Below are 15,706 nucleotides of genomic sequence, written 5' to 3' on the forward strand. Positions count from 1 at the left end.
CTAATTTATTTGCTTTGAAGTGAAACAAAAAGTGCTGTGTAGTTTCAAGCTTTGTTGCTATGGAGGCTTACAAATATATTTACAGATTTAGATAAATAGATTAGCAGAAGGATACTGAACATCCAAGTGGCTTAAGATCGTAAAACAATATATCCATGTATATTACACCTGGTGGTCTCTGGTGTAATACAGTCAAGATTCTAACTGCATCAACCTTCTACAGATAAAAGCTACAATGAGGGGGCTGGAGAGATAGCACAGCAGGTAGGGTGTTTGACTTGCACACGGCCAACCCAAGTTCAGTTCCCAGCATCCCATATGGTCCCCCGAGCACCGCCAGGAGTAATTTCTGAGTGCATGAGCCAAGAGTAACCCCTGGGTGTGACCCAAAAAGCAGAAAAACAAAAAGCTACAATGAAAATGTTCACCCCACAGGCCGGAGAGATGGAGCACTGGATAAGAAGCTTGCCTTGCATGTATCTGACCCAAGCTCAATCCCCTGAGCACCATCAGGAGTGATCCCTAAGCAGAGCCAAGAGTAAGCCCTGAGCACAATGGAGAAAACTAAAAATGGTTTACCCCAATTTCCAATCAACTTTTCAGAAACTGTCTATGCAATACAAAAATCAATGGTCTGAAATATCCAGATAACCTGCTATTGTTTACAGATAACCTGCAGCTTATTGGCAGTATTTAGATAAAATAACTAAATTTATTTTCCCTAAGCTTAGTAACTCAATTGCCTATTGAAATAACAGGAAATAAACATATGCTGTACCTAATTTTCTATGTATATTATACTCAACTCCAACTTTGTAAGGGAGGGGGCCAGAATTATAGTAGAGTGGGCAGGATGCGTGCCTTGACAATGTAGGTTCAAACCCCAGTACCCCATATCCCCCAAGCACCTCCAAGAGTAATCTATGAGGGCAGAGCCAGGAGTAAGTTCTGAGCATAGGCGAATGAGCCCCGCACCAACACCACCCCCAATTTATAATCCAAGAAACCTGGAAAAATGTACGTGATAGAAACATGATGAGGACAAAATTTTGCCAAATGATAAAAATGAAACACGTGATGTTCAACATTAATAGTCTCCCAAGCAGGGACTCTTTCTTACACATATGGCCTCCCTAAAAGAAGTGGTTTAAACATATAAGCCTGGGGCTGGAACAATAGCACGGGGGGGGGGGGGGGGGGGCACGGCGTTTGCCTTGCATGTGGCCCATCCGGGTTAGATTCCCAGCATCCCACATGGTCCCCTGAGCACTGCCAGGGGTGATTCCTGAGTGCATCGCCAGGTGTGACCCAAAAAGGAAAAAAAAAAAAAAAAAACATGTAGAAGCCAGAAAGTTCAATGAAGGTCATCAAGATTCTACTCCCAATGAAATAATGGCCTAAGCTCTAAGTAAGGTTCCTCCCAGGACTGAGCCAGCAGCAGCCACGCCTACCTCCTGGAGTATGACAAAGTCCAGCCCAGCCTCTCCCCTTCTCCCGGCTTCCTACTCCTCCCTAACTTCTCCCCAGGGCCGGATAACATTCAAACCCCCTACACTGGATACCCTCGAGCCCTAAAAGCAGAGGGTGCAAAAAGGATCCTTCATCCCTGTGTCTGTACGGCCCACGGGGGAGTCCATCCAGCGCAGAAGGATTTAGGTTTTGTTCTGTCCTGCCAGACAAGGGGAAGAGGCCGCAGTCACTTTCCCCACATAGGACAGAGATGCAGGGAAGAAACACAATTACCACAGTAGCTGTCTATAGCTATAAAAATACAACCAATATAAGTATTGTTGGTGTCAGGGAGATAGTGTTTAAGGGCACCAAGTTTTCCATCCCTGGGACTTACTCTGATTCCTGCACCAGAGTGACTAGCCCCTCCTCCTCCAGTACCACCAGGTTTGTCCCTGGAGCCCACCAGCATCCTGATGGTCCCTAGCACCACACTGAGCTGTCCCAGAAGGCCCCCAGGCTTGCTGGACATGCTTGGGAGATACCGCCCCCGCCCTGCCCCCAGAAAACGTTTCTTCTCAAATGCAGTCTGACAATCAGACACAATAATACACACTGACTCTTCTGTTTTCAAAGGTTTCTACATTGCTTTTGACTTATACTTACGGCAATCTGTAATTATTATTATTACTGGTGCTTTTTTCTGGGTTTCTGGACCACACCCGGCAGTGCTCAGGACTTAGCCTTGGCTGGCTGTACACTTCGGGATCCCTTGGGAAACCATATACACACAGCGCTGGGGACTGAACCCTGGCTAGCCACGTGGTAGCAGGAACCTTCCCCAGTGGACTTTCTGGCCCTCATTATCGGTTTGGGGGCCACACCCAGCAGTGCTCAGGGGCAGTCCTGGTGTGCTCAAAGGCCAACTCAGTGCAAGGATGGAACCGGGGGTGGCTGCTTGTAAGGCAAGCACCTGAACCCATGTACCATCTCTCCAGCCCGTGACCTGAAAATACACTAATTTACCGTTCAGCGCATTATCCAATACACCTACTGAGTTATCATTAACTCCAACCTAAAACAAGCATAAACCAGGCTGTCTTCTTCCTTTTTAGCCAAGTCAAAAGTTCTAGTACTAGTGGTAAGATGCCAGTAGGGTCACACCAGGTGATGTTCAGGGAATCAACCAGGCAGAGCATGAGCTCCAATCTAATTTTTTTATCATGACAATATTCCTATCAAACAACTTGTATAGGATGCCAAAATGCAAAAAAAAAAAAAAATACTTGCATAGAGGAACAGTGATAGCAGTGGGTATAGGGCACTTGCCTTGCAAATAGCTGACCTAGATTTGATCCCTGGCAGCATATACAATCCCTCATCATGACCACCGTGATCCCTGAACACTGAGGCAAAAGCCCTGAGCAAAACCAGGTATGGACCCAAAATAAACAAAAATAACTCGCTCAGGATAACCCCCCAAAATTTAAGGGGTCAAAGTGGTAGGACATCAATTACCGCGTTGCACACAGCCAACCCAGATTCGATCTCTGGCACCCCACACTCTCCCCGAGCTTACTAGGAGTGATCCCTGAGCACAGAGACAGAAGTAAGCCCTGAGCACTGCTGGGTGTGGCCTAAAAACAAAAATTAAGGGGGGGAGGGAAGTCACCGAGAGTCAAGGAACACATTTCACATGTATGAGCCCCTGGATTCAATCCCTTGCAGTGACACACACACTAAAGTCATTTTACTCAAAATTAACTTTTGAAATATTCAAGAAATTCTCTTAAAATCTGTTGCCAATTCTGCCACTGTTTTCTTTCACCTGAGTTTCAATCTATGTGAAAATTAAAGATACAGCTAGTTCAGTTGCTGCACGTGCAGCCAACCCTGCTTCAAATCCCCAGCACTGCATACGGTCCCCAGAGCCCTGCTGAAGAGTGATCCCTGAACACAGAGCCAGAATAAAGCCTGGAGCTCAGCCGTGGCCTCTCCAAAACACAGAAACAAAAAATTACGTAAATCTCAAAAAGTGTCCTACGTAAACATTTGTAGGCTAGTAACATAAAACAAAGTTTTAAATAAAAGCAGAGGCAAAGTGAGGGTATAGTAAGTAGGGCACTTGCCTCACACATGGTGGACCCAGATCAATCCCCAGCGTCTCATAAAGTTCCCCTAAGCACTGCCAGGAGGATATTCCTGAGTGCAGATACAGGAGTAACTCCTGAGTACCACAAGGTGTGGCCCAAAAAGTTATCCATACTTTACAAAAAGTAAAGTGTTATTCCAAAGAAGAGCTTTGCAAAAAAAACAGTCTTACTAGAAAATACAAAATAATTCTAATTGCTTATCATTTAAAAGAGCAATTAAAAAAATATTTCTACTCTCCCCAATTTTTTTTTTTTTCCCCACAATGGAGAAGGAAGAAAAGGAACAAAACTAGAGGAGTGATGAGAGAAATTCAATCCCTGGCATCATGATCCCAAGCAGCACTGGCTGCAGTTCTGGGACCTACACAGTGAACCACAGAGCAGGTTGGCAGAGACTCGCAGGAAGGGGCCCTCCAGGCCTCTGAGCACTGCTCTGGATGCCTGCACTCCCCAAAGACCCCAAATCCTAGCTTTCAAAGAACGAATCACCTCAGGATTTTGATAGTTAATGAAATTCCCTTAATATACAAAAATCACTGAAAGCTTAATGTCACAATCCATTCATGAATGAAATAAACTACCATCAGAAAAGGTTATGAGGCCAGAATGATAGTACAGTGGGTAGAGCGCTTGCCTTGCACAAAGCAGAACCAGGTTCGATCACCAGCATCCCATAAGGTCTCCTGAGCCTGGTGGAGTTATGCCCAAGTGCAGAGCCTGGAGTAAGATCTGAGCACGGCCATGCGTGGCTCAAAAACAAATAAGAAACAAGAAAGGGGCTGGAGCAATAGTACAGCAGATAGAGCATTTGCCTTGCACGTGGCCAACCCAGGTACGCCCAGCATCCCACATGGTCCAGGAGTGATTCCTGAGTGCAAAGCCAGGAGTAAACCCCTGTGCATCAACAGGTGTGACCCAAAAAGCAAAAACAAAGCAAAAGAAGAAACAAAAGTCTTGGGACTGATGCAATAGTACAGAGGACAAGTTTGCCTTGAACATAATCAACCCTGGTTCAATCCTAGGCACCACATATGGCCCTCCAGAATCACCAGGAGCAATTAGGTATGGCCCAAACCACACACACGTGCATAATGGCATAAAGATTCTCATTTCAACCCTTTTTGTTTTGGAGCCACATCGGACTCTGTGCTGGGAACCATTTGCAGTTCATGGATCTGAATCATCGTTACTGGTGCAAACACAAGCTAGGCAAGCACCTAACCTTTGCACTATCTCACCGGGGCCTCTTATTTCAATCCTGGCAGAGAAATCAAGGGCACAAGCATACAATAGCCAATTCCACAAGTTCTTATGAGCTATCTATCTGTTTTGGCGAGAGAGGATTTGAGCCACCCTTGGCTCTGTGCTCAGGAGTGCCGGGGGACCATAGCTAGTGCCAGGGTTAGCCACATAAAAGGCAGAAGCCTTAAGCGTTGTACCATCACTTCACCCCTTCAGGTGGTATTTTTGAACTTCGAAAGAGATTGCAAAAATAGGGGCTGGGGTGATAACAGTGCGATGGGCGTTTGCCTTGCACACAGCCAAACCGGATTTGATCCCCAGCGTCCCAGGTGGTCCCCCAAACACCGCTAGGAGTAATTCCTGAGTGCAAAGCCAGGAGTAACCCCTGCACATCGCCAGTGTGACTTAAAAACCAAAAAGAATCTTTGCAAAAATGATAAACAAGACAGGGAAAATACAGTACAATAGGTTGAAAATAATATATTCTGGGGGGAACAGGACGCTGGTAAGAAAAAAGTTTTGTTGGTTTTGGCCTCCTCAGTGGTGCAGGGGGGTGGGGGCAGGGGGGCCCACCAGGGCGATGTCAAGTGCTACTAAGAAGGTCATGTGGTGTTAAGGCTTGAACTCAGGATCTCATGCATGCCAGCCCCCAAATACCAAAATGTTAGTATTTATGGACAAGTTCTTTTTTTGTGGTGGTGGTGATGGTAGTCACAGTGGTGGTGTCATGAACCAAACCCAGTGTCTCACTTACACAAGGCGAGCGTTGTCCTGCCAAGCTACAACCCTGCCTAGGACTAAAATCTGTGGTTTATGGCCCAGTAGTATCGGTTCCATTACCAGGGAACTTGTTAGAAATACAAGTTCTTCTTTTTTGATTGTTTTGGGGCCACACCCAGCAGTGCTCTGAGCTAACTCCTGGCTCTGCATTCAAGAGTAACACTCAAGGTGGGGCTTGGGGCACATTCCTCTGGGGTAGCAGAGGTTTGAACCTGGTCAGCGGCATGGAAGGCAAGGGCCCTAACTCACTGCACTATTGCTTTGGCCCCAGAAACACAAATTCTGAGGAGAGCTACGCTCTGCATGAAGTTGACCCCAGTTGCATCCCTAGGGTATAGGGAAACATGCCCTGCCAGTAAGCAAACCCCGGGTTTCCAAATGCAAAGCATGCACTCATGCCTGATGAGCTATATTCCAGCTCCCTGATTTAGGAAAGGGGAAAAAAAAAAAAAAAAAGTGTTCTATTACATAAGCATCATGTTCCCTCACACTCAATTTTTCACGTGGTCCTGAGTATTACCAGAGACAGTCCTGGAGACCCCAAATACTGCCCCGTGTGGCTCCGGAGATCCCTGTCTTTGCAGGGATCCATCTGCCCAGCCAACTTGCCAGTTAGGGGTAACAGCTAGGATTGGTCACTGGGAGGCTCCCCCCCACCACTGCCACCGCCCTTCCAGCCTCTGGATTCCTACCCACTGCTCCAGAGGCCCCCAAAAATTTTACTAAAATGTGTATCATTGGGTCTACACTTTAAAAGCTCTTACACTATAAACACTTTCACAAATCTGAAGTACATGCCTAAAACTCCAATGATTCTTGGAACCAACAAATCAAATAAGCCTGAACATATCAAAAAATTTTTATGTGTACATGCACTCATACAGATCAAGGGGCTGAGAACACTGCACACCGGTAAATCAACACACACAGGTTTTCCTCACACGCACATACAAAAAGTAATGGACTTAGATGGTTCACATCTGCAAATGCTTTCTTCCCCTAAGAGCTGGATTTTTAGGCTTCTGTGTAATTTACTAGAACTGCACTGTAGGAGTCAGATGTTCTGTGAATGCTTACTCATAGAGGTTTCTGCTTCACCAAAATAAATACCAGTATGTTATATTTGTCACTAAAACCTAGGCAGAGAAGACAAATTCAGAAGACTGGGGGGTGCCAAAATTTTGACTTTTAACTCAGAAAACTGGCTCAGCATTAGGACACGTGCCTTTGCATGTGTGAGGTCCCGGGTTCAATCCAGCACATCACTAAAACACTGTTCCACCTGGTGTATCATCTCATTCAAACTGGTCACAAGAAAAAGGGTAAAGCACCGGTTCCCAAATGATGATGAGGCTAGTTATAAAAGTTTACAGAACTATCCATTCTCTCAATGATGACTAGTGCCTTAGGGAGAGAGTAACCAGTGGTAAACAGAAAAATACTAAAGTCAAATGACTACACTATTACATGTCTTTCATTTTTAAATAATATCTAAGTCAAACTTATATCCCCATAATATCCCATTCACAATAAACCCACATTCTAACCTTTTCCTTGAAAAGTCGATTCTGAAAGTAAACACAAATTATTCAAAAAGCTAAAGGATGTATACTGATGTCTTAAGAGGACAGCCTGTACTTGGATCTTAATTTTAAGGGAAGAGGGTTAGGAGATGGCTTTGGGGCCACACCCAGTGGTGCACAGGGAAATGGGGGATCATGTCCAGCTGATAAGCAAATGCAGGTCTCCCAAATGCAAAGCATACACTCCCTGTGTGATAAGCCATATCCCAAATTTTGATTTTCATTAATTATCAGCAGAGGACAGTACAGTGGTTAGGGCATTTGCCTAGCAGGCAGGGGACCCAAGTTTGGTCCCCAGCATCCTATAGGGCCCCTTCCCTGCTAAGCCCAGCAAAGAGTACAGAGCCACGGATAAGCCTTGAGAACAGCAAGGTGTGGCCCCCCCCAAAATAAATTTTTAATTCTTTAATTGCCTAATTACTTAAGCATCGTGTTCACTCACATTTTTCCTACCATGAAGTCTCCAGTACACACACACCAAAAAAATAAAATAAAATAAAATGGGAAGGGGGCAGTTAAGCAAAATACTTGCAGGCATAGACTTAGTACAGAAACTTCTTAACGTTAAAGGAGACAGACACCCGATGGTCAGATAAACACCCTTATGCTGTTAATGAATTTCATGGAAGGCATAGGTGCTTTCTGGTAACCATTATCGACACTTGGGTCGGCAAAGCTTGCATTTCTACCATACTTTCAAAGCCTGCACAAAGGTCAGTCCTGTCCATTGAAAGGGGTTTATCTAGGTTTAAGTTACCACGGCTCCTTCTGAAAAGTGGAATCTTGAAAAAGTCGGCACTGGAGGTTTCAAAATCTCACCCCACTAACAATTCTTGTACTCCCAAATCAGGTTCTCCCTCGCCCCCTTCCTTATCCTTTGAAAGTACACCTGATTCTGAACCGGCACTCAGAAGGCCTCCCCAGCTCCTACTTCTTTTGTATATAAACACGCTGGGTCACACACTTCATCAGCTGTTTGGTGGCCCCGCCCCTCCTCCCTTTCCGGGTAGTAACAGAGCAGCCAATGAGCGCTCAGGAGCTCTGCCTGCGGCCTTTTGCCTGCAAACGCTTTTCCAAAACAAGCAGTTCCAGCCTTCAGCAGGGGCCACTGGTTCACAGATAAAAGGATCACCAGGCTTTGCAACAGGGTGAGACGAGTAACCCCCACCAACAAGGAAACCCATGTAATCTGAGCTGTTTGTTCCTCCACCGGGGAGAACTTAAACCGATATTCCTTTAGGGCAAATCACGCTTTAAGGTCACCAGAGTCCCAGTTCTCAGTCTCAATAATCAGGTTTAAGATGGAAACCTCAAAGGTTGCCAAGGTGGGGGCCAGGAGCGGTAGCAACCCACCTCCCTGCCTTTGCAAACAAATGGCCACAGAATTTGCAACCGTTCTTCAGGCTGTGGGCTAGCTGCGTGCAAGTTTTGTTTTGTATTAATCGCAATCTATTCCTCCAGGACCCCAGAGTCATGTGAATCGTTCGGCTTTCTGGAGAGGTTTTTGCACAACCCTCAGCAAAGGATCAGAAGAGAAACAATGAATGAGTCAGAGTTTCAGAACATAATCGCCCAGCAGATTATTAAGTGCATCGGTGCAAAACACTCACTCCCTCCCTGTAGAACTTGGGAATCAGCCCTCCTCCTACCAACCCTGGCACAAAGAAACAGCACCGACTCCCAGCAACAACCAGAGCCGGGTGTCTCCCAAAGAACCTTGGGAGGTGGTGAGGGCAGTGGCCAATTAGTTACACATCCTCTGCTCCCCTACCCCCACACCGCTACTTCCCTACTATATAGGTTCCCTGCCAGGCTGTAAATCGTGGTGGCATAATGAAGCTCGGGAGACATCCAAAAATGGGCTGAAACAGGAGACTGCAATGAAACCAGCTCCAGGCCTCCACACCAAAGAAATCAAGGGGCACCGAGGGGCAAAAAGCAAGTTACATTCCTTCACTCCTTTTTCTACTTCCTCTCCAGCGTCTTTCGTTTTCAACCCAGCACTTTCACACAATTGTACTCATTTTACTAGTAGGTTGGGGGATTCGTTTCCTTCAATTTTTTTTTTTTTTTTACTTAATAGCCCTTGCTCAAGGAAAAAAAAAAAACAACACTTAGCTTCATGTGGGCCTGCTGATGTGAATTCGACAGAAAGGAGGCCACAGAATCTCGTTCCCAACACACACAGGCACACACACAAAGACTAAAATCAAACTTCCAAACTACCTTAACCATGGAACAAATAGAACCTCTGGTCTGTAAATCCTTGAGGCTGTTGTTCTCCTTATCACACATCTCCTGATTTTAAAGCACCTCTTCTTTCTTATGCCGGAGGAGGGAGGTGGAGAAAGAACAGAAGGCCAAGGCATCTTCGCCTTTCTTCATCTTCTACTAAAAATAAGCTATGAAATAAGCCACTTAGGGGAAGAGAAAAAAAAAAAAGACACCCTGCTGTTCTTTGTCTGTTTTTCTCTCCCTCTCCACCCCCAACACCCCGACTCCTAAATGCGGTAATCATTTTAGATGCCACAACTACTAAATGAACAAAAGGCACTGTATGGAAAAAGGCATCAGGTCAAGGTAGGCCTCACTCTTTATCCTCAAGCGTCTAAAAATATATAGGTGTATGATTTGAGAATCTGACACTTATCAAAAACAGCTGGAATTCTCTCACCCACCCCCATGTCCCAATTAAACATTAGGTGGAAATTTGCATTAGGTGTGACAGTAACACTCAATTCAAGATAAAAATAACTAGAGTCTGCCACCATGTCATTTCCTAGTTTCTAAACAAAAATAAAACCCGAAACTGCTTTGTGCAAAACGTATACACACAGCCATGGTTACAAGGATTCCTGCAGCCTTCAGAAAAGCCAACATTCACACATTTACAAAACTCAGTCACAACCACGAACAGCTCATAGTGGGCCTCACTTGTGCCTAGACCTGCAGCTGGTAAATATATACTTACCTCCCCAAAATACCAGACTTCAAGCTTAGAAGTTTATCTACTGGTCCTAATTTCTAATCAAGTTTTCCAGAAAAAGAAGAAAAAAAAACCTCCTTATCCCAAAAGGATTACTGGGGGTGGGGGGCAATCTCGCCCAGGCAACGTCCCTCCCAACCCTCCCCCCCTTCAAACCAAATGCAAAAGCTACTTTAAAAAAAAAAAAAAACTTCAGCGGATTCCACAACCGTGTTTAGGGGTTTGGGTTTGTTTTTTTGGGGGGGACAATCATCGATCTCTACTAAAGGTTTCTAAAACAGCACATTTCCCCCCCCCCAAAAAAAAAAAGAGTCACAAATAAAAGGAAGAGAGCCGAAATTCACCTGAAGAATCTAGCCAAACAACTTGAGTTACATAAACAAAACCCAGCAACAGGGGGAAACGGCGGGGGGATGGGGGTGAGGGCGAGAGCCGCAGAGACAGGACTTTTAAACTGCGTTTTCACACACCACCACTCCCCAGCCACCCCCTTCCCCGGGGGATTAGCTGTTCGCCACACTGGATTCGTTTCCACTCTCCCCGACCCCCCTCTAAATTACCCCTCCCGGAAAAAAAAAAAATGTCTCTAGTTATCAGAGGAACCTTCGCGAATTTCTCTAGCTAGTCATGAAATAATCAGTCTGGATTCCAACCAAAACCACTGCCTGAAGGACTTTTTTTTTTTTTAATCAGTCAGAAGCTTTCCCAATGCTACCTCCTGAGTATAAAAGTTGGGGGGCGGGGGGGAGGATAAGGAAGGGCAGAAAAAAAAAATAATAAAAGGGTGTCACTTGGCGAGATCTGGGCAATTATTCCTCCCAGGACCTTATCCTCGGAGAGGGAGTTTGCTCCCGCGGCTGGTCCTGGAGCTATTTTGTTCAGGGGATCCTCTTTCTCTCCCTCCCTCCCTCTCTCCCTCCCCCCCTCAGCTGTCAGACCCACAATACAGAGGGTGGGCTTGGCTGGAGGGCCTGGGGGTCCTCACCACGGACAAGTATGGGTGGGACAGGGGCTTTGTCAGCGAAAAGCTCCACAGCGGGGCTTCTCCTGCCCCCCCCCCAACACACACACACACACCGAGAAGGCTGAAGCGGGGTCTGTAATTTAAATATTCAGCGCTCGCTCTCTATCCCGGGGAGGGGGGTGGGGTGCCGGGGGGGGGGGGTGCTGAGACGACTCTCTTTCCTAATATAGAAAGGAATTAGGGATAAAGGAGGTCACTTGAGTTACCCCAGTTCAAGCAGCATTGTGCACGGACGCAACCGAGGGAGAAAGGGAGAAAAGGCTTGCGCGCGCGCGTGTATGTGTGTGTGTGTGTGTGTGTGTGTGTGTGTGTTGGGGGGGGGTCGTCTATAGCTCCACTCCCGCTAGCAAACAGCAAAGCCAGACCCTGGGGAGGACGGACTCGACGGTGAAGAGCTCCGAGGCTGGTCCGGCAAAAAAAAAAAAATTAAATTAAATTAAATTACAAGAGCGTCCTGGGAGTCCGAGCGTCGTGGAGGAAAAGTCACGGGCCACAGGAGTGCAGGAGAGAGCGGGGCAGGGCGCGCGTGTCGGGGGGCTGCAGATGAAAGGGGGAGCTCCTGACCGGGCTGCGGGCTCCGGGGAGGCGCCGGCGAGGCAGCCGCGGACAGCGGCCCCGAGTGCGCCCCGCGGCCCGGGCATCCTCCGCCCGCCCCCCGCTCACGGTCACCGCCGCCACCCCCCCGCCGCCAAGGATACAGCTTGACCACGTCCGTGTCCATCCGCCGCTTGCCCGGGCTGGGGGATGACATGGTGTCGCCGCCGCCGCCGCCGCTGCTGCTTCCCCGTCGCCTCTCTCCGCCTTCCTCGGCCCGTCTGTCACGGGCCCCGGGCCCCGGCTCGGAAGAGCCCGCGGCCGCGCCGGCTCCTCGCCGGAGGTGGCAACACGCCCGCGGTCCTGCCGGGTCCCGTCAGCCGCCGCCGCCGCCCCCCGCACGGGGGAACACCGGGCACTGTCAGGCCGAGTGGGGGTGGGGGACCCCGCGGCGCCCGGATCGGGCTGCCCTTTTCCGGCCGGCCGTCCCGCCGAGGCCCGGCCCCGGCGCCGACTCGGCGCGACGCGCCCGCCCGCCCGCTCTAGCTCGCTCGCCTGCTCGCCGGCTCAGCCTCTCGCCGGCTCCCCTCGTAGCCTCCACGACAAGCGGACGACTCCTGCTCGCTCGGCCTCTCTACCCCAGCCTCGCTCCCGGCGCCGTGACGTCACCTCTGTGACGTCACCCGAGGGGCGGGCCCGGCCGGCGAAAGGGGTGGGGCGCCGCCATGGCGGCCGGGGCTCTATTTTCGCCCCGCCCCGCCCCCTTCCCCCTTTCCCGGGGCATTCTGGGAGGTGTAGTTTCTCTTTCTCCTGCTCGCCCAGTCCTCAGCCCCCTCCCCCAACTTCTCCACTCCTTTCATCGCTCAACTGCCAGAGTCGTTATCATCATCATAAACGAGATGTCAATAATGGCAATGTTGAGACATGCACGTGTTTTAGGGGAATGAGCCTCCTTTCGCACACACGATGTATTAAAAAGATGTGTATTAGATTTGGAAGAAGCCAAGGCTAATCAGTCACCGAAATCCGGAAATTCCTGCGTTAGCGGGTTCCCCCACCCCAGACTCGGCTCGCTCCGTACAGGGAGAGAATTTGCTTGCAACAATTGTAGACTATATAGCAAGGCTTTCTCTGTTTGCAAAATAACGACCACACTACTAGGGCTCTGGGTCTGTCAAGGATGAGTGTTGAGGCAGCAAGGTGGCAAAGCCAGATGTCAGAACTAACATCCTTGTTTGAAGGAGTTGGAGGTAATTTCACGAAGAGAATGGACAGTAGAAGCAGAAACACCCCCATCCCACCCCATATACTGTAGTTCAGGACAAGGATGGTTCTGTCCTCCTGACTCCTACACCAACTTGACATGCGTGTTCATTCATATAATAAACATGTATTGAACACCTCCTATATGCCAATCACTGTACTCTAAATGAGGATATCATGATGATCTAAGTTTACAGCCTCCCACTGTGGTCTACAATCTGTGCTGTCAACATCACCTGGGAACTTGTTAGAAATGCAGGTTAGAGCTTCACCTCAGACCTACTGAATTAGAACGTGCAATTTAACAAGGTCCCAGGTGATTCCCATGTGAAGTTAAGTTTGAGAGACACTGCTTCACGAGACACTCCAGAGGAAGAGATGTGGAACCAGAGCCACACCATCAAGCGCAGCAGGAAAGAATGATCTAGTCATCTCCTCTATTTCTATCACATTTTTATTGCAAGTTTCATTTTTCCCCCTCTGTTCTCAGGAATATACTTGTGCTTTGTCAGTCCATGTGCTGTGAGTTGTTCCATACACCTCCCAAGCACAACACACACACTCCTCACATCCCCACATCCACTCACGGGACAGCAGTACTCAGTTAATGGTGAATGCTACATGTCTATCACTGCAGCCCTCAGAAAGATAGGCCCTGTGTGTGTGTGTGTGTGTGTGTGTGTGTGTGTGTGTTGTGTGGTGGGGGAGGGTCAACATAAAATTGACGTGTGTGTAGTACCAGCGATCAAACCCAAGTCCTCTAAGCAAAGCGTGTATCTACCACCAAGCCACAAACCCAGCCCCAAACTTACCATCTTACAGTGTATGAGTCAGTGGAATAAAATGCACCCATGTCATTTATACCATCATCACTACTACCATTCCTTCCTAAGACATTTTTGGTCATTCCAACCTAATTAAGACCCATTAAACAGTAACACCTGCTATGAGTTCTCCTCTCCCCGTCAGTAGCCTCTGTTCTATTTCTGGTGCTGTTTGGGGGAACTGCACCTGGTTGGCATGCAAAGCAAGTGCCTTACTTACTGTATGCTTCCCTCCATTTTATTGTATTTTCTGAAAGAGACAGACTGTTGGCTATTTCTAGGAGGGATGTGTGTTTTCTTACTGCATGTAGCACGTCAATCAGAAAGGTACTTCTAAATGAACAGGTCCAAAGTCCTGTTCTCTGACTCTTTCTTGTGAGAATGGGGCAGAGAAGAGTTCTTTTTCCGGTTTTGGTTCATTTGGGGGCCACACCCAGCGGTGTTCAGGGATGGCTCCTGGCAGGGCTCAACGGACCTTACATCGTGCTGGGGACTGAACCCAGGTCAGCTGCATGCAAGGCCAGCGCCCTTCCCACTGGACTGTGGCCCCAGCCCTGAGAACAGTTCTGACGGTGCTCCTTCCAGGCGCTTGGCCTCCTGAGGCTGTGACCCCCCTCCCAGCAGGACTCCCCAGCTCTCAGGATCACCTGGGGAGCTTGTTAAGCTCACAGATGTCCAGGCCGCCCCCACCGCCTCTTGGGGGATTCCAATTCAGGCGGTCTGGGGTGGGGCTTGGGCCGCTCCACCTTTAACAAGCTCCCCAGGTGATTCTGATGCCATCCAAAGCATGAGAACCCCCTGCCGGAAGCTTCCAGGAGCACTTTTACTGATCCCTCTAGCTAGGTCTGGGACTATCCAAGTGTCCTATGCAAATAAGGGTGTTTCTTCTCACCCAAGAGTGAAGGGATGGCTTAGAAGATGCCAAAAGGTGATTGTGAGATCAGAAAGAGTTGATGGAGGCTTGGACCTCTGAGAAAGAAAGACAAGAGGCAGCCCGGAGAATATCCCTGGTACTTTCCCCTGCAGAACTAAGCCAGAGTAGTCAGAGAGAGCTTAGTTAGAGAAACTTGTTCCCGAAAACCCTGGAGGGGATGAGAATGTTTTACCTAGAAGTGCAGCAGCGATTTAGCCTCTGAGCCTTTATAGGAAAAGAATTATCCTTCCAAGAGCAATTGTCTTTGGCAGCACATGACGCTCTTTAGGCTAAGCCGGCCCTTCCCAGCTGCCAGTCAGTTTCCAGTCCCGGCCTAGGACCTTGGGAGCCTCAGTTTTTTTTTTTTTTTTTTTTTGGGTTTTTGGGTCACACCTGGCGATGCACAGGGGTCACTCCTGGCTCTTCACTCAGGAATCACCCCTGGCGGTGCTCAGGGGACCATATGGGATGCTGGGATTTGAACCCGGGTCGGCCGCGTGCAAGGCAAACGCCCTACCCGCTGTGCTATCGCTCCAGCCCCGGGAGCCTCAGTTTTTGCATCTGTACAATGTGACCTCTGATCCCTCTGGAATAAATGTGAAAGTCCTTGTCACAGTGAGCTGCTCCTTCACAAAGGGAGCCTGCAGGTGTCTTATGTCCTGGGTGGGGATAGCATTGTGTGTTTGGTATAAAGAAAGAAGCGTTTGCTTTGATGTTCTGTTTGGTTCTCTCTCCCTCTCCCCTCTCCCCTCTCCTCTCTCCTCTCTGTTGCGGAGAGAAAGTAGAACCTACATCCAGAGGTGCTCCTAGGATCTAGCAGTGCCAGGACTGACCCAGACCTTAGACCCTTTGAGCCGTCTCCCCAGGCTCTGGTTTGGCCCTCCTTGAAGAAGTCCCAGTGTTCAGTTCTGTCTGGGGCGAGTGTCTGTTCAGATTTCCTTACGCGCACCTTATC

At 48.5% G+C, this 15,706-nt stretch overlaps 1 protein-coding gene across 3 annotated transcripts in view; it reads right to left on the minus strand.

The window, feature by feature from the left end:
• Nucleotides 1-12,419, minus strand: part of UBE2H (ubiquitin conjugating enzyme E2 H) — a 112,563-nt gene extending 100,144 nt beyond the window's left edge. For all 3 annotated transcript variants that reach the window (XM_055129592.1, XM_055129545.1, XM_055129644.1), the window contains exon 1: nt 11,916-12,419. In XM_055129592.1, the coding sequence (XP_054985567.1) occupies nt 11,916-11,968 (53 nt within the window). In that variant the 5' untranslated portion in view covers nt 11,969-12,419. The remainder of the gene's footprint in view (nt 1-11,915) is intronic.
• Nucleotides 12,420-15,706: the final 3,287 nt, after the last annotated feature.

Source organism: Sorex araneus, chromosome 1 (assembly GCF_027595985.1).
Source record: "Sorex araneus isolate mSorAra2 chromosome 1, mSorAra2.pri, whole genome shotgun sequence".
NCBI classification, from domain to species: domain Eukaryota; kingdom Metazoa; phylum Chordata; class Mammalia; order Eulipotyphla; family Soricidae; genus Sorex; species Sorex araneus.